Source organism: Amphiprion ocellaris, chromosome 15, assembly GCF_022539595.1.
Source record: "Amphiprion ocellaris isolate individual 3 ecotype Okinawa chromosome 15, ASM2253959v1, whole genome shotgun sequence".
Lineage (NCBI taxonomy): Eukaryota > Metazoa > Chordata > Actinopteri > Pomacentridae > Amphiprion > Amphiprion ocellaris.
In genome coordinates this window covers 23753886-23775256 of record NC_072780.1, presented here as the reverse complement: position 1 = coordinate 23775256, position 21371 = coordinate 23753886, and the positions used below count along the sequence as shown (strand labels likewise).

Here is a 21371-nt window from a genome sequence, read left to right as displayed (position 1 = left end):
GATTGGCTAGAGCTGACACAAACAAAGCTTTTTCACCAATCGGAGCCGTGTGCACGCGCTGAGACATGCTGTCCTCACTGGCTTCACATGCCCTGCAGAAGCTCGTCATATAAAAGCAGACTGTTCTCTTTGTTTACACCAGAAACCAGTGGACTCTGTTGCTTCCTTAATGAAGTGTCGTTTCGAGGGGGTTTAATCGAAAAGGGTCACGGTTCTACTCGTTACAGCGCTTTTTATTCTACGTGCTGGATAGCAGTCATGGTGGCAATGACGAAGAGAGTGAAAACCTTTCAAATTGTCCTGTCGGATCCAAGCAAGACTTTCTACTGCGGCGGGGACAAGGTCTCCGGACGGATAGAAGTGGAAGTAAATGAGGTGACGCGTGTGACCGCGGTGAAGGTTCTGGGTCTAGGCTGTGCCAAGGTGGAATACGCTAAAGGCAAGCAGCGGTGCCGACAGGAGGCCGAGTACCTCCGATATGAGGAGGCTCTGCGGCTGCACGACCAACCCACAGGTACCGACATGTACTTCACATTAGTACTCTATACTCTCAACTTTCCATAATACGTTAGCAGGACTGTGGCGTATTTATATATGCGACTTTAGAGCTACGATGAGCTTGTTTATTAGCGTTTTTTTATTGTGATCTTCTTAGTGCGGATTCAGAACTCACTCACTAAATATAATTTCCATTGCACTTTTCTCAAGTTGAATCAATAAGCTGATAGTCATCTTGCTACAGAAGAAACAATGGCCAAGCCCAGTCAAAACAACTAAAATTAGGGAAATAAGCAGGTCATTGATAAAATGCAGGAAGAGAATTGTGTATAACATGAATTTTGTCTTTCCAGACTCTGATGGGTCAGTTGTCTTGAGGCCTGGCAACAAATATGAATACATGTTTGGATTTGAGCTCCCTCAGCAGGGGTAAGACAGCACTTACTATGAATCTGAAATATGCATTGTCTTTGGATGTACACCGCTCCATTAAGGCTTGTTTTACATAATATTTTTATCCCTACTTATTCTCACAGGCACTTAGTATCATCATACAAGGGCAAATTTGGCTATGTTCACTACTATGTCAAGGCCTTGATAGAGCGGCCACAGCAGCCCATCCTTGAGTGCAAGAAGCCCTTTGAGGTAGAGGAACCTCTGGATGTCAACACTCCAGACTTGCTGGTGAGTTCACGGTCATGTATATATATTTAACATTTTGCCTGACTGGTAAAACATATTGGACTATTTTTTCCCTGTTCCTAGCCTGTTAGTGTGCTACAGTATTACTTGATTTTGACATGAAGTCTACAGATGAATTGAATGCTATCTTTCTGCATCTCCTTAGTCTCCTACAGGTGGCATGAAGGAGAAGAAAGTCACCTGCATGTTCATCCCAGATGGTCAGGTGTCCCTGAATGCAAAGATTGACCGCCGTGGATTCTGTGAGGGTGAAGACATCTGCATCAATGCTAAGTTTGAGAACACGTGCTCCCGCATTGTGGTACCCAAGGCTGCCATCATTGCCAAACACACCTACCAGGCCAACGGACGTACCAAAGTCTTTCGCCAGAAGCTGTCCTCAGTGCGTGGAAACCACATCATCTCTGGCATGTGTGATGCCTGGCAAGGAAAGACCATCAGGGTGCCAAAGATCAAACCATCCATGTTGGGCTGCAACATCATACGTGTCGAGTATGCTCTGATGGTAAATTTTTAGTTTTTGTATTTTGCCTGGCATTTTTGTCCATTTACTTTTTTTAAAATGTAGTAATAGTATATGTATTTATGATTGTGCCAGATTTACGTCCACATCCCTGGTAGTGAGAAGCTGATTCTGGAGCTCCCTTTGGTCATTGGGACTGCTGGTCTTGGCAGCCGCAGTAACAGTGTGAGCAGTCAGGAGGGTTCAGTCAGCAACGCCTCCCAGAGCTGGGTGTCTCTCAGGATGCCGTCTGAACCTCCAAGTTACTGTGATGTATCCCGTGACTGCCGCCTGGACCAGCCCCTCACACCTCTCCTCGATGACTTTGACGGGGACAACAGTCCCATCTTTATGAATGCGCCAACCTTTCAGTTCCCACCACCCCCAGCCTACACTGAGGTAGGTATCTCAGATTAGATGTTTAAATTAGTGACTTTACCACACTTTGTTACGCTAATAAGAAACTACATTTAATAATAGCTCATCTAAACAAAACTCGTGTTTCTTCCAGGCTGAAGAGGAGTACAGTGGCAATACTCGCATGCTGCCAGTCTGCTGAAGTCCAGCTTTGGGAAGTCAAGAAATGAGTGGTCCAGCTCTTAAGGACCATTTATGCGGGACAGGAAGACATGGTTCAAACTCTAGAGGAAATATAATGTAGGATGGAAAAGTTAAGCCAGGAAAGTGGAGGTGGACAGAAATACAGTAGGATGTTATTTCAACTATCTTCACCACGCTTCATCAGTTATGCTGATCCTGAGTTTTCCTCCTACTGCTCTTCAGGTTGTCAACCTGGTGGGTTTGGCCACAGATTTTATGGCGTGCTACATTTTTGAATAAGCTGTCCGTTCCAGAGACTGTCAGGGTCTCACTGTCCGCTCACAGCCACTTTGACTGTTTTTAAAGGGGCCAAGCATTGTATTAGTCAGCTCTAAGACTGCTGTGAGATCTTTGCTTTATTGGAGAGGTTTTCTTCATGATGCTTTGTCATTCCAGTCAAACCCTGTATTTTTTCAAGGGATCTCCCAAAAAGAACTATCCTTGTTAAAGCATTCCAATACTTTGTGTTGCTGTAAAGAATTTGTTGGAAACATTATTGCCTTTTAGAATTGGAGCATGTTGAATAATATCTCTTGGGTGATAGGAGAACCTCATGCAGTATCCTATTTCCTAATTTACCAGTGTTTGGGAAAAAATGTGGTATATTCCTTTTTTTGTATTGCACTTTTTGATGGCATTTTGCTCTACTACTGCCTACTGGCGTTATGTTTCTATTTGTTTAGTTTAAACAATGTTTTTGATGTGGAGCGTGAATTTTCTGAAAGTACAACAGTTTATAGTTGTAACCTTATGGATATCCAAATTTCATGATTGGCTTTGCAGTGCCAAAAATCATCCATACAACATATGCCTTCAGTATCATGGAATGCACCTTATGTGAGGATAATCACTGTACCAGATTGGCGTTGTCCCAGACAACATTTCACTGTGAGATCTCCGCTGTGGTGGTTTTACAACTTATGTTCCACGCTAAGAAAAACACTGTTAAAGACTGATATGTGACAAAGTATTTTTGCAGTGCATTCTTGATATTAACAGTATTTTTGTACGAAACCCTATGGGTTATTTTTTAAATAAAGAAATGTCTGAAAATATCCAGTGTGTTAGCTCTTTGTAACTTTCAGCCATCGAGTTGTGGAGAGTCAAGGTTTAGGTTCTGGACAGCTGTCAGAATAGAGTATGCAAACTTTCAACACAAGTTACAACACATTACACACAACTTCACACAGATGTCTTCGTTCCTATATGTGTGAATGCACATGTTAAAACAAATCTAACAAATCTGATTGACGGCATCTATGACACATTTGCAAAAATTCAAATCTCTGAGGCACACCTGAATTCTGTTTAGTTTTGTAATGGTGCATCTTTCATGCAATGTGTATTGAGCAAAGAGTATTATTTGGATAAAATGAAAATAACATGGTGGTTCATACCCCTAGACTCCTTGGAGGATAGTTTAAGGTTTTGCTAAATAAATGGTCATTTGTTGAGAGAGGTACACTTCAAGACTGCTTCACCATATGTAACTGGAGGTGAGAAAACGAGGCAGGTAAACGAAAATGTTTTTGGATGTCAAATGTCACAGAAGTCATGCTGTTACCGTTGCGTTAAAAGAATGAAAGCTAGTTGTTTGCCTATTGCAATATCTTAAAATGTGGGTGATTGAAGCTCCCAGTTTGTCCTGATTTTGCTGTTTTTCTGGAAGATGCTAAATGGTACTGTGATCACTTCTTTTATTAGGGCCTTGTTCTTACAGAGATGTTGGAATTGGGTGCACAATATCGGCCTCCAAAGACATGCAAGCAGTAGAAAAACATCTGGAGAATGGCACATACTGTTGTACATTTACTAACTGAAAATTAGTGTTTTCCTGTTGTGTGTCATGCAGTGAGAGGCTTGTGCGTCAATGTTTTCTCTTTTGAGTTATAGTCTCTGTACTGCTGACGTCTGCTAACTGCTGAGAGCCACAGATAAGAAAAAATTATCAAGTCACCCTGTGAAGCTGGGCATCACTGTAGCTGGCTAGAGTGCTGCTTAAAGTGCAAGAATGATAATGAGGAAAGTTAGTAAGGATATCCATTGTCCTTAAAGGCCTAAATGTTTACTGACCTCATTCCTTCTGCTCAGGGGACAAACCCAAGGGCAAAATGAATGTTTTCTGCTGTGACCTCACGGTTAAGGTCACCACAAAACTACAACATCCATAGTTAGAGGGTTGAACTCTCAGCAAAGGGGCCCTTGTTGCATGTCATGACACAAGTTTGTAAACATACTAAACTGACAACACTTGGTGCAGTAAGAAACTCTTGGTGCAGTAAGAAAAATACATACATGCATACATACATACATACATATATCCATGATACTGAACCATATACAGAGACCCATTTCCAGTGACCATCACTCCTGTATTCTAATGGTACATTGTGTTAGCTAATTGCGTTGAAAGGCTAATTGATGATTAGAAAACTCTTATGCAGTTATGTTAGCACATGAATAAAAGTGAGTTTTCATGAAGACATGAAATTGCCTGGGTGACCTCAAACTTTTGAACGGTAGTGTACATGTAGGGCAAGTTTCAACAAAAGGAACAAATGAGGTCTAGTTGACCTAGTCCATGTGCATGGAAAATACTGTTCACATGCCCACTGCCTATCTGCATCTCAAAAAAGATTACATTGGAAGAGAAACTGATCCTCTGATCCTCAGTTTTCCATTACCTCTGACAGTCACCTTCGAACAAGTGCAAAACAACATTACATAACAGCTTAGCTCACTGTGTCCCTGTGTTGTGCTGAACTTGTGTCCTGGTACTTGTTTTCTTGAATCACGGGCATTGTCTAAATTTATTCCTAGACATTTCTGTTGAAAAGTGCAATGCAAATGAACTTGCCTTGCTTAGCAGGTGTGACATGGGTATGTTCAACATGGGTCTGGCCTGTATTGGCCTCTTTCTTAAAGATAGCTGTCAAACTGCTGGTCATTGTTAACAAAGTTCTGTGATACAAAGTATAAATGGGACACAGATAAGCGTGTCCTATGTGTGTATTATTAGAAAATAGCAAGAATACACCTTGTGCTTTCCAAATGACTCAGTTCTTTGAATAAACTTGACACAACTTACCATCAGCTTTAAGGTGTGTATGTGTGTGCGGAACAGGGTGGGGCAGGGGCACCAACATTGTACATTCCTCGCTCTGTCATCAAACAGTTGCTGTGATTGGCTGAGGCAGCAGAGCACTTGCCTCCTCTTTGGCTGAAGCAGTTGAGCACGAGGGTTAGCATTCAAGAACTGCATGTTCACACTCATCCACCCCCACATACACACACACACACACACACACACACACACACACACACACACACACACACACACACACACACACACACACACACACACACACACACACACACACACACACAGAGCTGGTCACCAGAAATCTATTTCCTCATCCTCCTCCTGTTTGTTCCCTCAGTCAAGGCTGTGATTCACCACAGGAAGTTCATTTTGCGTACAGAGCAAGTCTGGTCATGAGACTTGAAGTTAGCATAGATACAAAGCCTGCTTCTAATGAACACTTAGGAGTTATGATCATATGTATGAAAACCACCTAAAGAATAGAAAAATGTCTTTGCATGTAAGTCTGTCTGAGAAAGTCAACGCTACTGTTTGCATTTATTACTCTTACAAACAAATGTTCCGCCATATATTTACTGCACTTGGTATATGATGCCACTTGGTAAGTGTTACCAGAATTCTTGAATAAGTAAACAGACATCCATCCATCCATTATCGATACACCGCTTAATCCTCACTAGGGTTGCGGGGGGGCTGGAGCCTATCCCAGCTGACTCAGGTGAAGGCAGGGGACACCCTAAACAGGTCACCAGTCTGTCGCAGGGCTACATACAAAGACAAACAAGCACTCTCACATTCACACCTACGGGCAATTTAGAGTAATCAATTAACCTCAGCATATTTTTGGACTGTGGGAGGAAGCCAGAGTACCCGGAGAAAACCCACGCATGCACAGGGAGAACATGCAAACTCCATGCAGAAAGATCCCGGGAAAGCCGGGACGCGAACCAGTGATCTTCTCGCTGCAAGGTGAAAGTGCTAACCACTACACCACTGTGCAGCCCAGTAAACAGACATATATGTTATATTTCATTCCCACCGTGAGAGCATCTCAAAAGTTGAAACAAAGACTCCCGTCAATGTCTTAATTTGGCAAAAACACATTCTATCATTCTATTTAATTCTTTCCTTTAATAATGGAGATGCTATAACAATAACTTGACAATGCCTAAAGGAAATTCACACTCACATGGCCAGACCTGTCTCAATAGCTCTGTCTCAGCCCTGGACACTGTAGGAAATGCCAAGGAACGCGGCGCCGTTATGTGACGAACAGCACTGGTTTGTCTGTCTTTCTGCACCTTTACAAGGGAGTTTTTTCTTGCCACTGTCACCTTAGGGCTCGCTCTAGCGGTTCAGGCATATGGTTTCTGTAAAGTGTCTTGAGACAATCTAAACTGGTGCTAAATAAATAAAATTGAATTTAATTGTTTGCCTGTGCCTGCGCAACACTAAAAAACAGACTAACAGATTTGGATGAATTTTTTTAGGGAAGGTCAAAAATGACGCAAGGACGACTTGATTAGATTTTGGCAGTGTGGCTTATAGTATGGATCAACGGATTTGTTAAAGATTTCTGTATCATTGTGAGATAGCGGTGCGGCGTGACTGTAACTATGACAACAAGTGAACACTACATCAGCTGGCTGCTGATGATCACATGATTGCGATCCTACTACAAATGCACCACTGCGGGCCACAAATTTAAAAAATATTTCATCCATCTGAAATCATAAGACTAAGCAGCCTTGGCAGAGTACTGCACTCTCTGAGTGGTTTTCTATTTTTTCTTTATCAGGTTACGACAAGCAGGAGTGGCCAAGTGCACCTGTGACCACTCTAAAATCAATAAGGAGTTTAAAAGCCAAGCCACCCTGGTCATTGTTGCCGGTGTGCCAAATTGGCAGTGCTGTGTCGTGTCGGTGTCTCTGTCTTGCCTCAGCCAAGCGTGTGTGGTGCTCATCGAACTTTGGATCTTAGTCATTCTGCTTAATCATTTTGTTATTAAGGAACTTGCTTAAATTGATGTATTTTTTCTTTAACTTGCAAATAAACAGCTCTTTGTTATGTAATCAGTTTCTTCTGTGTTTAATCAGTTTTTTCGTCACAAAGACTATGTGAAAGATGGACGTAGCAACTGGCCCTGGAAAATGAGGCCAACCTGGAAGTGTCAAAGACCTGCAATACCATTATGTCCAACAGACTGGCTCCAAAAAGGCTCCATAGATCCCAATTCTACATGGCAAAAACTAAAACACAAAGTCAGCTTTTCTACAGCTTAGGATGTTTTTATCGTTAGTTTTAATGGTTAAACCCAGAGATCAGATGGTCAATCTGAAAATAATTCAATACTGAATTTTATATAAATTCTCAAAATTTTAGTGACATGAGGGGGCGTGGCTACTTGATTGACAGTCTCATCTGGGATGATTGACAGGTTATCTGGACCATGCAGCCCTGACACTCATTCACTGTGAACTAGTGTCTTATCCTCTTTTGGATTTACTTCTCATATATTAACTCTTAATTTATTCTTATTGATCTGTGGAGCAGCAGAAAATTTTCCATAGACAGTCTTATTGTTCGTTGGCTTGTTTTAACCAGTTTTTCACTGTAATTTGGAGCTTCGGCTGATTGTACCAGCAGACATTAAAAGTACTCTGACAGTTAGTTCCATATGTAAATGTTTATTTTCTTATTGGTACCGGTTTTAATGCACTTTATATGCAACTTTAGCATCAGATATGTGTGCAGTGCACTCCAGAAGCTGATGTAATTTATTTCTTTGTGTGTTGACCAGAGAAGAGAGTTAGCATCCAGTAGATATTACCTTTAAGGTGAATTAGCGATGCTAACCATTCTAGCTGATCAGTCGTAGCCTGATTAAAGCTAATGTAGCAGCATTAAGCTAACGATGTTTGTGTTGTTTCATGTAAACAGTAGAAGTGTGTTGTGTTACTGTAATGTGGTACATTTAGTTAATAAAATTGTCAGTGGAGATGCTGAATCATGTTAGTGTAACATTTAAAAAACCTAAATGTGATTAAAACAGTAATGTTAAGATTCTATGTTGTTAGTAGTCCCGAATATCTGCTGAGTCTCTGAAGATAAACTGGATCAAACAGTAAATCTACTAATCGTTAACGTTGTTTAATGACTGAGTCACATTGTTGCAGTACTTCTGACTGCAGTGAAGATTGGAAGAAGAAACACCCACAATATGACCAAAGTAATTACTGACACTACAGTTAATTGTTACATTTAAATTGCAGCAGAGATAAGCTGAAGGATAAAATCCTCTAACCTAAATGTAAAGTGCCTTTCCTTCTTTCTTTGCTTAGAAAACTATATATGAAATATGAAATCTTTCCAAGTTCACTTTAAAATGAACCTCTGCTGTTGATGTTGATACTGTGATGGCTGTCTTCATCTCAGGTGTCTCATATTCACTGTGAGGATCTTCTGAGTGAAGGCAACAGAAGGAAGACCTCATCTGGTTGTGAGGAAGGAGATTGAATGGACGACATCCTCAGTGAACCACTTCCTGTTTAACTTTCACTTACAGAAGCACAGACCAACTGTATCAGCAGTTTATTATTCTCTGTTCTTTGTGTTCCATTCCTTATCTTTACCTTAATCTCTGCTGTTGGAGCAGAAATACAATACAGAGTACATGTTGCTCTCATTTATAGCAGACATACAGCATTAGAACATCAACATATTCAGAGCAAGAACTTTATTAATACCTTTATTGCACATTTAAAACTACGGTATTTAACAATTATGAACTAGAAAGATGTGTAAACGCATGTATTCATCAGTAACAGTGTTCTGTGGTGGAAAGTTAATGTGGATTAATTTATATCTGCTGATCATTAACAAACAGCAAGAAGGCAGCAGTTAAAAGACTAATAACGTTATTCATCCGTTATGATTGATCAACTGTAACCTACAGGACACTGAGCTACAACTAACAGTTAACTAATTTATGACGCTGACAAAGCTGACTTTTCATCAGTATTAAGTCAGGAAACGAATATTGAGATTTACAGAACAACTTTTAAGCACAATGTTAGAACATGTTTTACCATCAGAGGTTACAGTCTGATGTTCACTTACAGTAACTTCAGCTACAATAACGCAGATCACTGCTTTATATGTTACAAACAAGTTACAAAGATGACTTTAACACTTACATGTAGAGTTTAGCTCCACTATGGAGGTTAATGTTGTTAGCAGCAGCGTCGGTAAACAACAGAGAGTCCTCAGCTCTCAGTCATTCTGACCAATCACTGCTCTCTGGCTCAGCCTTCTTACAATCTCCAAAAATCTAAGATGTCAACTCGGAAGTAGCAAAATCCTGACTTAATTTTTTCAAGTCAGAAACCAACGGGTGATGTTATGGCAGCTACGTCCATCTTTCTTATAGAGTCTGTGTTTGTTCATCAATTGTTACTCCCCTCATCCCTAGTTCACAGGTACGTAGCATGTTTGGGGGCTTGTCATTTTTTATAAGGGATCGGAAAACTGATCATTAGTTTGTGTAGCAATTTGTAGTTGTTATGGTGAGTATTGGTGTTTGTTTTCCTGTTTAGCCGTCACCTCCATTAACAGCTTCCTCAGACAGACAGGCGAGTGTATAACTGAGCTGCTTCAGCTCCTTCATTGGACACGCTTGTGATTTTACCTTTCCTTTTCCTCCTGATTTTTCCTTAGCTGTCGCACTGGATGTGTTTCTTTGGACAGATTTTGATGTTTTTACAGAGAAAATTTTTGTTTTGAAATGTATGTGAATCCACCTAGTGGTCAAAGTGTGTTGTGTTTAGTGAACAGCATGCGGTGTTCACATGATCAGTTAGAAAAGTATGCTTGCAAGTGAAAATAAGAAGAGGACATTGAAGGACTGTAACAACTCCTAAATTTTGGTCAGAAGGCGCACACGGTATGTGATTGTAATTTTATTTTGTACTGACATTTTGTTTGTGTTTTTATCTTGTGCTGTCAAAATGCTTGTGTCTGTATCATTTACTCTATATTAGTTTCTCATGGGATTTGCTCGTGAAAAGAAGATTTGCTGTGGCAAAGAAGAGAATAAATACTGGTCAAACATGAGTTGGAGCATGGCTTATCTGTACCAGAAGAAAACTTTGGGAGCAGTTCTATGTGGTGAGGGTAGGCATTCAGGGCCTCGCCAACTTAGTTCAGCCTTTCAAATTGCCTGCCTGTAGCCTAGCACACTGCAGAAGATAGACAGGCTAGAAGGGTCAGGCGGGAATGAGGAGGGTTGTTGAGTGTTGGTTTTGTTAAGCCAGGTGTTGGTTAGTGTGTGTCCTTGCTGTCAATACTGACAGCATTTTTAGAACTGTAGTAGTACGGTACGTGTGCACTTGGGTGTGACAGGCTGTGTTTGCCACTGTCTGGTGAGTATAGCAGTGTTTGTTTTGTCAGAGTTTTTGGCAAATCCTACACTGGAGCAGTTATAGAAAAACAGAAAAAAAACATACAACCTACCTACACACAAATACACAGCATAGAGGGCTATAACAAAAGTGGTTGACAATGAGTTTGAGACTGTGGAGTCACAAGCTCTACCAACTCATTATAGAGATTACAGAGCACGTTAATGACCTAAAAACAGAGGTTGCTTGATTACTAGTTTACAAACCCCACAAACTGCAGTGAAAAGCACACAAGGACCAGTTGAGCTGTTGTTCAGCTGGATATTTTTTCTGTGTTTGACTTTTCAGAGACAGTATTATCTGAAAATAGGATATCTGAAAAGGTACTGTATCTGAAAAGGTTTTTATGATGCTCATCACTTGAGTTGTAACTGACAGGCGTAAAGAACAAGTGATGAAAGAACTATGTAGGGAAAACACACACGGGAAAATAAAATAAGTTTCAATTGTTCACAACATCTCTGCTGCTCAGAAGATGACAGGTTTCCCAAGTTCTCTTTCTTTCCGCTGATACAAACTTCTAGGAAAACAAACTCCGTCTCCTGAAAAGCACTGAGCACTGATTGGCTTAGGTCTACTGCCAAATCTTCTGTGATTGGTTAAAGGCCTTGTTCATGCATGGGGCATGCAGTCGGGGCATGGCAGCCTCCACTGAAGGAAGTCTGGGGTTTCTTTTGTTTTTTTTATAGTACTGCTGCATGATCTCCAGACAGAGCGTCACTGCTGATGAAGTAATGTTCACATTTCAATGTTATTTCTTCAAAGAGATGGTCTGCACCACACCTGCCTCTATAAATTTCAATCTTTCCTATTTCTTTGCATACTCAACAGTAAAGTAACAATCGACAGAGAGCTCAATCATCTGTGAAGGAGCTCTGATCATCAAATAGTCACCTCAGTCACTTTAATTAACTTAATCTGAACACCAGGTATGAGGGACGCTAGCAGATGTTTGTCCTGATGAGCACAGGCTGTGCACAGAGTTGTAAGTTCAGAGGAAACAAGCCAGAGAGAGAGGGAAGAGTGAACACTGTGAGAATGTGGAATGTCTGGCGGCACCTTCAGCAAACCAGCTGCAAAACAAGTTTCACCTCGTGGACGGAAAGACCTCTGTCTGATTTCGACATTGTACCAGTCACTCCACTATTTATTAGCAATAGTCACCATTTACATAAGAATAGCTAGAGTTTTACATTGTGAAAATTTCTAAGCTGCTAAATGCAGTGTTAAATAAATAAATAGTGATGTGCAATTCAAAGCCCTCAAGGAATTGTGATCTGATAATATTTAACAGTTTTGTTTTTTAAGTTGCAAAAGGGAGCTCATTCCATCAATGTGGAAATGCGCCAGAACTTCTATCCATTATCTCTAGACCACTTAATCCTCATTCGGGTTGCAGGGGGGCTGAAGTCTATCCCAGCTGACTTACGGTGAAAGCAGGGGACACCTTGGACAGGTCACCAGTCTATTACAGGGCTACATATACAGACAAACAATCACACTCACATTCACACCCACAGACAGTTTAGAGCTACCAATTAACCTCAGCATATTTTTGGACTGTGAGAGGAGGCCGGAGTACCCGGAGAAAACCCACAAATACGCAGGGAGAACATGCAAACTCCATGCAGAAAGATCCTGGGAAGGCCATGGATGTGAACTGGGGATCTTGTAGCTGAAAGGCAAGTGCTAACCACCAAGCCACTGTGCAGCCCAGATTTGAACTCATTCAAGAGAATCATATCAACATGTGACCAGAGAACACAAGTGACCAGTGTGAGTCTTTGAAATATGACTATAAGAACACTATAGCCAGGCACAACACTGCCTTGAATGGTCCTTCTCAGACTACTGGTATTTCAAAGTTCATTTTCTGATATATTAAAACTGACAGCACTAGTGTGCATGTGGTCTGCAGCAAAGCACCAGCTCACAGTGCATCCTGCTTCCAGCTCTTCCGCTGGTAAATGACATACAAGCACCCTTCTTCCATTACTTCAAAGTCTAGTTCTGATACTCATTTGCCCCTTGTCGGTACTTTGACATGTGGGCAGAGGTCAGACTGGACACGCTGACTGGTTTGCAGCTACACAGCTTCATATGCAGCGAGCAGCAATGTTCTGTGTGTTCAGTCACATTCTGTCAAAGCAGCATCACAATCTTCTAGTTTTTGCTGTAGCAGCCACTCTATGGGGCTTCCATTACCCTGTTACAGCAAACACAAGACCTGCATTTTGAAGATGCTCTGACCCAGTCGTCTAGACGTCACAATTTGGTTCTCGTCAGAGTCACTCAAAGATTCTCTTACTGCCAGTTTTGTCTGGTTCCAACACATCAGTTACAAAAAGCAGCTGTTAACTTGCTGTCAATTACATCCTTGTCTTTGACAAGTGCCACTGGAACAATACAATTAATTTTCATTGTGCATGTAAATGATTTTAGTGTTGTGGCCTTCAGACTATTGGGATCTTGGGCCCTAATTATGTACACAGTGTGAGTAAGCAGGGAACAAAACAGCTGAGGAGTTCCACCTTTGAACTGCAGTGTACCAATGGCAGTTTGAAAAACACAGATTGACACATTTCATAAGTCTGCTTCCAACTTGTGTGAATAATTTTTGAACAAACTTTTGGAACGTCACTTAAAAAATAAAGAAAAACATGGCTTTGAGAAAGAGAATAGAAATCCCATCGTCAGCCAAGTGCCAAAAAAAACTAGAAGAAGGAATAAATAAAAAAAGTGGCCTGCTGCAAAGAAAAAATGGAAAAAGTCTGAGTAATTGCTTTTTTAGTTTGTAATTAGTGCTATAGGCCACTTTTAATGCTGTCTAGAGTCTTTTAGAGGCAGAATCAGCTGTTCAGTTTTGTGAATTAAATGTCTGCTATGTCAGAACTTATTCAGAAATTACTACTACTACTTAGACACATTAACTCTTTCCCGAAGAAGTCTGGGCAGAGTCACTTGTAAGCTCAGCTACTATGAGTGGGAAGTTGTGGGTAGAGATGTAGGCAGGGAATGATGAAAGGAGGATTTTCATGGGGGAAAAAAACCCTGCATAAATATTGGAGCTTGATACACAGATATGACTGTTTTGAGCTTAAACAAATTACCAAAGAAGGACTTTAAGAGTGCTAGAGTTCAACAAAAAGTTATCAGAGCCTGTTGTGACTCATGCATTTAGGGCATATTGAATCTGCTTGAACACATTTTAGGCAATTGTCACTCTAATTGCTGCTAATCTGACTTGTAACACTTACTATCCTGTGATTTGCAAAACTTTTTAAAAAAATCTATGTATATCAGTTTATTGCTATGCACTAAAACACTAGATCAAATTCCTCATGTGTGAAAACCTACTTAGCAGTACAACTGTTTCTGATTTCTGATTTCTTACCCTGATTCTTATTTTCATTGTGTTACTCTAAAGCACAGATTACACTCCTTTGTGGACCCGTACACAGACAACTGTGGACACCACAGATGTGTAGTTGTTGTGATTATACAAATTTTCTCATCATTGACATCTTAGATTTTTGGAGCCAGAGACGAAAAGAAAGATTCTCGGAGGGAAAGAGCATTGACTGGTCACACTGACTGACAGCTGAGGACTCTCTGCTGCTTCCCGACGCTGCTGTTAACAACATTAACCTCCATAATGGAGCGAAACGCTACAGGTAAGTGTTAAGGTCATGTGACTTGTTTGGCAAGGACAGTTCGAAACCAACTTCTTGAAGCTGGTCTGAAGTCACACAGGGCATGGAAGAAGCCCTTCATCAATGAAAGGCAGAGGAAAGCCCGGTTGCTCTTTGCTGGGGATCACAAGGATTGGATTGTTGATGATTGGGCTAAGGTTCTCTTTAGTGATGAATCCAGTTTTCAGTTGATACCCACTCCAGCCAACTTGCTGGTTAGGAGGAAGCCTGGAGAAGCCTACAAAATAGACTGTCTTGCCCCTACAGTAAAACATGGGGGTAGATCACTGACCATCTGGGGTTGTTTCAGTATGGGTGGAACAGGGCAAATGCAATTGTGTGAAGGGCAAATGCAATTGTGTGAAGGGCAAATGAATCAGGTCATGTACAGGGCTACTCTTGAAAACAGTCTTCTTCCATCATAAAACCCTTTCCTGCCTCCAATGACTGAATTTTCCAACAAGAAAATCCACAGTTAATGCCTGGATGGAGAACCAGAACATTGGAACCATGCCTTGGCCTTCTCAATCACCAGATCTAAATTCAATTGAAAATCTGTTGAAAATGCAAAATGGAGAACCACAAGCCCAAAAACAAAGCAAATTTGTTTGAATTTGTGCAACAGGAATGGGCTGCTGTGACAGCAGAACAATGTCAGAAGGTGGTGGAGAGCGTGCCAAGACGCATGGCTGCAGCCATCAGAAACAATGGTTATGCAATCAAGTATTAACTCCTGTATGTATCATGTGACTAAAGCAGACAGAAAAGAAAACATGGAATGCCTGAAAGCACTGTTTTTGGCAGTACAATACCATAGCTATTGATGTCAGAACTTAAGTGATTTTGGTTATGATCGGGAAAGCATGGAAAATGTCTAGATATCAGCTCTTAAATTATCAGTAAACTCTTATGAGCTATTTTTGCTGTTATTATATTTGTCCAAACTGCTCGAAATGCATTGCCAGAGACATTTCATGAATGTTGAGTCATTCTGCACTGCATATGGGTTAATTGCATTAAAAAATTTTAATCACATTAATCATGATGATGGATTAATCTGCATCCATTAATCCATTTTGACAGTGCTAATTGTTATCAAAACTATGTAAGTCAAACCCAGTTGGAAATTCTGTCAACACAACTGACTTATCTTTCTATAATGAAATGGCTAATTGCTTAATCGTGCCACCTAGTGGTTAGTACTTTATAGGATCCACATACCTTAACTCTAATGACACTGAGTTGAATAATAAACAATTAAACTCTACTTTCAAAATTATGTTTAAACTGTAAACTTGCTTGAAAATACTGCTTAATTAGCAAGTCCCATACATGTCCACAGTTTAGTACTCAGGTGTTTTTATTTTAAGGTGTCAGGCCCATTTGGAGAGAATTACTGATGACCTTATTAGCCTGTACTTAAATGGATCTTCTGATAGCCTCATCTGGACTCACCTCTATACTGGAGTGGTGCTATGTATATAACACTGAGCTTTATTATTCTATGGCACCAGGTGAAACAGATCAGTTATTCAAGCTCCAAGTATGTTGCAAAGTTGTGAAGACATGGATGACGTAATTTTTTTAAATTCTAAATTCAGACAAAACTGAGGTTTTTGTATTTGGCCCAAAACACATTAGAAACACACTGTCTAACCAGATAGTTACTCTAGATGGCATTGTCTTTGTCTCCAATCCTACTGTGAGGAACCTTGGAGTTTTTGTTGATCAGGATATGTCATTCAACACACAGTTAAACAAGTCTATAGGACAGCATTCTTAGGTCTACGTAATATTGTCAAAATCAGGAACATCCTTTTTCGGAGTGATGCTGAGAAACTCATCCATGCATTTGTAACTTCTCAGCTGGACTATTGTAATTCCTTTTTATCAGGATGTTCCAATAATTCTCTTAAAAACCTCCAGCTGATACAAAATGCTGCAGCCAGAGTTCTGACAGGAACACGTAAGAGAGATCATATTTCTCCTGTATTTGCTTCTTTTCATTGGCTCCCTGCAAAATCCAGAATTGAGTCTAACATCTTTTTCTTCACATATAAAGCTCTTTCTTCACTTTCTATGATGCACTAAGAACATCTCCTCTATTCTCCTCTTTCTCTATATATACATTTCTGTGCATATTGCTGCATGTCACAAACTTTGTGTGTCTCTTCTGTAGTTTGTGTTTTGTTCTCGCTGCAGGCATCTCTGGCCATGGAGCTGCACATTTCTAATTGACAGTGACCGGCCTCACCATCCTCCTCAGTATTCTTTAGTGTTTACTTATGTATCGTTTCTCTTTTCCCTGTACTCTAACTCTAGTTTCCATTTGTAATCCCTGTGCTAAGTCTAAAAGACCATCGTTTTTCAGAGCTAAACTGTGTGTTCTGCTAAAACTGTAGTGTCTGTAACACTGTTTTAGGAGGACGGCCACTGTAGCTCTGATTATTCAGTTCAATTCGATTTTATTTATATAACGGCTGTTTTACAATACGTCATCTCAGGGCATTTCACATTATGAGGTGAAGACCTTGCACAATTTTAAATAGAAACCTAACAATTCCATATGATTGCCATTGAGTGGGTACTGTAGTTTGTTCTGTACCTCCTGATTATTGCTGCAGCTGTGTTAAAATAGACTTTTTTGGTCACTGATCTACCTGTGTCCTTTTTGCACCTCTGTGAAATGTCACAAACTGATTTAGTAGTTCCTCTGAATTCTTTTTCCATGCAGAGCCATGATGCAAACATTTAGATAGACATGGCCCACAGGTCCAAAACTAAGAAAGTTCTGCTGTTCACAGCTCATTTTAGAGCCATATTTAAACAATTAGGCTGACTGGAACTCACAGGTGGACTCAGTTTAGTTTCACTGATTGCAGGTGTATTTATTTTTGTCGTGGTCAGTTTCTACTATGGACCTTCTATTTTTTAGTAGTATCTTTCTGAAGTATTACTTGATTTTGATTGTTCAGTAGAAAAAACACCCTCACAGGTCCACATATAGAGACTGACAATCAATCACATTTTAGAATCACCAATTAACCTCAGCATGTCTTTGGGCTGTGGGAGGAAGCCGGAGTACCCGGAGAAAACCCACGCATGAACAGGAAGAACATGCAAACTCCATGCAGAAAGATTCCAGGCCACATTAGAACCCAGGACCTTTTAGCTGTGACATAACAGTGCTAACCACTGTAACACCGTGCATCCCCTGAGCTGACTTATAATGTGGCTTTGTGCTGTAGAAATAAAACTGATTTGAACTGAACTGAATTTCAAACGCTGTCCAATGTTCTTGACACAACAGAGTCTATCTTCAACTCGATTATGAAAAGGTTAATAATGTCACACTTCAAAGCAAATTGTTTCAACCTTTATTAAACATAGCTTGCAAGAGATAAATATTACAAAGTTATTTCCTCCAAAATTAGCTTATTTTTTCAATCAATGCATAATTGTCAATCAACTGGCAGTATTCAAACAGCATTATTTTCTTCTACTTTTTTGAAGACCATTAAATATCAAGTATGTGCAAAAGGTCAGGATTGATGTAAGCAAAACTAAAATGACTCAAATAGTCTCTGGTCAGCATCATCATTTGTTTTTGATTCCCAGGATGTTTATTTCAATGTTGTCAACACTATGCAAAATGCTTCTACATGAAAATTGATATAACTGATTTTGCACTTAAATCTTTCCCTGCATTAGCAACAACAACTAATAGAATATAAAGCCAAACAGTACAGGACCATACATGTTGTATGCTGGTGTTGGCAGAAAAAGTGATCACTGATTCAGAGCGAACCCTTCACAGGTGAAGCAGGTCGGACCAGGAAACACCTACTGTGAGAGCTTATTGGCAAAGTCTGACATACGCGGTTATATTCAGTAGACTATTTTATGCCAAAAACACAATAGTGTTACCCCTAGAATTACATATTTCTTAGTGAGGAAAGAAAACAAAATAGAAATAGCATGTAAACAATGCTAAAAAGCTAGAATCCTCTTGAAACTTTAGTTTGGATTCTGTCAATGATTTTCTGTGTTTAAGCCACTAATTACCAATCATGATTACTGACCATTTGTCACTGTCCATTCATCAAGTCAATGATTTTTTTTGTATGTTTTAGGAATCAATTTCCATCCTTTGTGCTGCTTACAGTACCACCAGATGACTTTCCAGAATCAGTGTCCTTGTTAGATTTTTCTGTTGAAGAATCTGTCCCGTGTGTTTGTTGATTATTTATTAACACTGGAACTCTAGAAATCATTGATTTGGAAATGACTTGTTATTGTATCTTACATCACAATCAATTTAGCATGTACAGCGCAGCAGAGCAACTTTCAGTGGCCGTAGAAAGTCATTGGCTGCTTGAATATGTGGACATAAGAAAGTGGTCGGCGGTAATGACTTGCAGCGAACATCCAAACACTCCAAGGCGTCAGTTTGACTCTGAATCAATCAGTTAAGGAGGGTTCATCTAATCCAAACATTCAAAGTGCTTTAATCTAGAACTTGTTCAGGAAACAATTCTGTAAGGAACAAAGTTATTTCAAGCTGCAAAAATTCAACAGTAGACAAATGTGTTTCAGACCTGCAGATTCGATCACTCTGAACCAGTCATCACTCCTCTGCAAACGTTAACTAGTCCAAAATTAAAGCCAATGCATCCAGCGAGACTGCTTTAAGAAGCAGAGGGGGGGGGGGGGAAGAATCCCAAACATTTTGCACATTTGTTACACAATAATACACAGTGATCACAAAACGAAATGACAAGCTTCACAATATTCATGGCTTTTTGTTTGCTTTTCTACACAATGTACAACCATTTAATTTCTTTTTTCAGTACAAGGGAGGAAAAAATGCTTATTTACAATAAGTCATTATTACTTCAAACCTAGCAAATATCGTGTCATTTATTTCATAGTCAATACATTTATTTAGTTTTTTAAACTGCAATAGAAACAAAACAGAACTCAAATGGGACATCAGAATAACAATGACTTTTGAAATCTAAGAATTAATATTTGAAAAGAATCTGTAGTCCAAATACAAAGGTGTGTGGATGCATCTGCAAAAGAGTAAGAGAGACAGGAGTTGTTTTTCATTTTTTAAATTTAAACTTCACCATGGCAGCAAAAGTAGAGATACATGACAAAAATTGCTAAATCAGATCATGAGCGGCAGTCAAAATTTGCCCAGGCATTAAAAAAATTGTGAAACTATATCACTACGTCCAATTTCAATTGTTCCACTAATGAGAAAAATGAGACTTTTTAATATATTTAAACAAAAATCTGTAGTTTGTACATGTAAACTTCAGTTTACACCTCTGAAACTAATTCTAGGTAGTTTCATAGTCTTAGTTTATGTCTTCTACTTCAGCTGGCTGTTTATTTTCGGTTCATTCTGACATAGTGACAGGCAGGTCTGGATTACTCAAACACAACCATAACACGTCCATCTGACCGTGGCTGAAAAAAAAAATACAAAAGCAACCACTGTGGCCTGTAGACAGTGAAACTGTAATGATGCAGAACAAGTCTAACAGTGACACAGATTACACATAAATACAATTACAAGAGCTGTGCAATCGCATCACAATCTCAACCATGTGGAGCTCCATTCTGGAATCTATCAGAGCCAACTGTTAGTTAATAAAGGCTCCAACAGATATTATTCTCTTGTGTATTAGATCAGTTTAATAACATTATAGTAGAAGTAAGCTTTTTATATATTACTGAAGTAACTTCACTGTTCTAAGTGGCCTTCTCTTAAGATGAGGAGCCCACACAAGAAGTGAAACTGAAGCTAGCTGTGGTAGCCTGGACTAAACAATACATTTGCCGTACTGATTTTTTCATTTGTACTGGGGGAAAAAAAATCAAACTATCAAGTTTTCTGCTACTGAATTAGCAAGAAAAATAGAGTGTTTCCCAAAAAAAGGACGATCACATGGTTGTTAAAATACAGAGTTTTCACATTTTGCTAGTAATCTGTAGATGACAAATATTTTGTTTAGAACACGACAAAATAAAGCTCCTGTATCACGTTTTAGTATGTTTTCCACATTTGCCAACCTTTAATCAGAGATTTGCATGGATTTCATACTTCAGGTTTTGAAGCATAAAATCCCCCAACACAGTAAAAATAACAATTATTATTATTATTATTATTATTATTATTATTATTATTATTATTATTATTATTATTCATCTGCCCAAAATCTGTGTTGCTGATAAAATATTATTAGTTTCTTTATGATTTCCTGAACTCTGAAAATTCTATTTGGGTGTAATGGTAAAATATATCTAACTACAGCAGCTTACATTATAGTATAATGTGTTTTCATCATTACTTGCTGCCATATTTTGTTACTTAATTAATGATAAGAGAGATCGAGTCCTACATACAAGAGAAGAATCCACACGTACATAATTGTTACTTCAGCAAACTGCCTTGTGAGAGACTGCATACATAGCATGAAAAGTCTGGGAAATAACAAACTTGACATGACAGAAAAATATTTGGGATTTTCACAAGCCAAGCTTTTACCAAGTGATGAGACTGTAGCGTAGAAATTCACCTCAGCTGGTAGAGGTTTAGAAAAGTATGACTGTGATTAGATCCTGATGTATCCTGGCCTCTGCTATGACTGAATGTAAAAGATGTCAGATTATAGAGCTAAGAGATGAAACAAAACTCCACGTGTGATTGTGTGTCTGGTAAGGCCATGCGATGTTTGTGCACCAGTGCTGGAGCTGAAAGATGGAAAAAGCCTGATGTTTAGACTGTGTCCTATGTGCAGAGA

The 21371-nt window shown here is 39.6% G+C and overlaps 1 protein-coding gene across 1 annotated transcript; it reads left to right on the top strand.

Moving 5' to 3' along the window:
• Positions 1–127: 127 nt before the first annotated feature.
• txnipa (thioredoxin interacting protein a) lies at positions 128–3357 on the top strand. The gene is made up of 6 exons (XM_023294726.3): positions 128–514; positions 852–927; positions 1035–1182; positions 1346–1705; positions 1799–2101; positions 2214–3357. Exons 1-6 carry the CDS (start codon positions 259–261, stop codon positions 2259–2261), a joined length of 1191 nt encoding a protein of 396 aa, XP_023150494.1. The 5' UTR covers positions 128–258; the 3' UTR covers positions 2262–3357.
• Positions 3358–21371: the final 18014 nt, after the last annotated feature.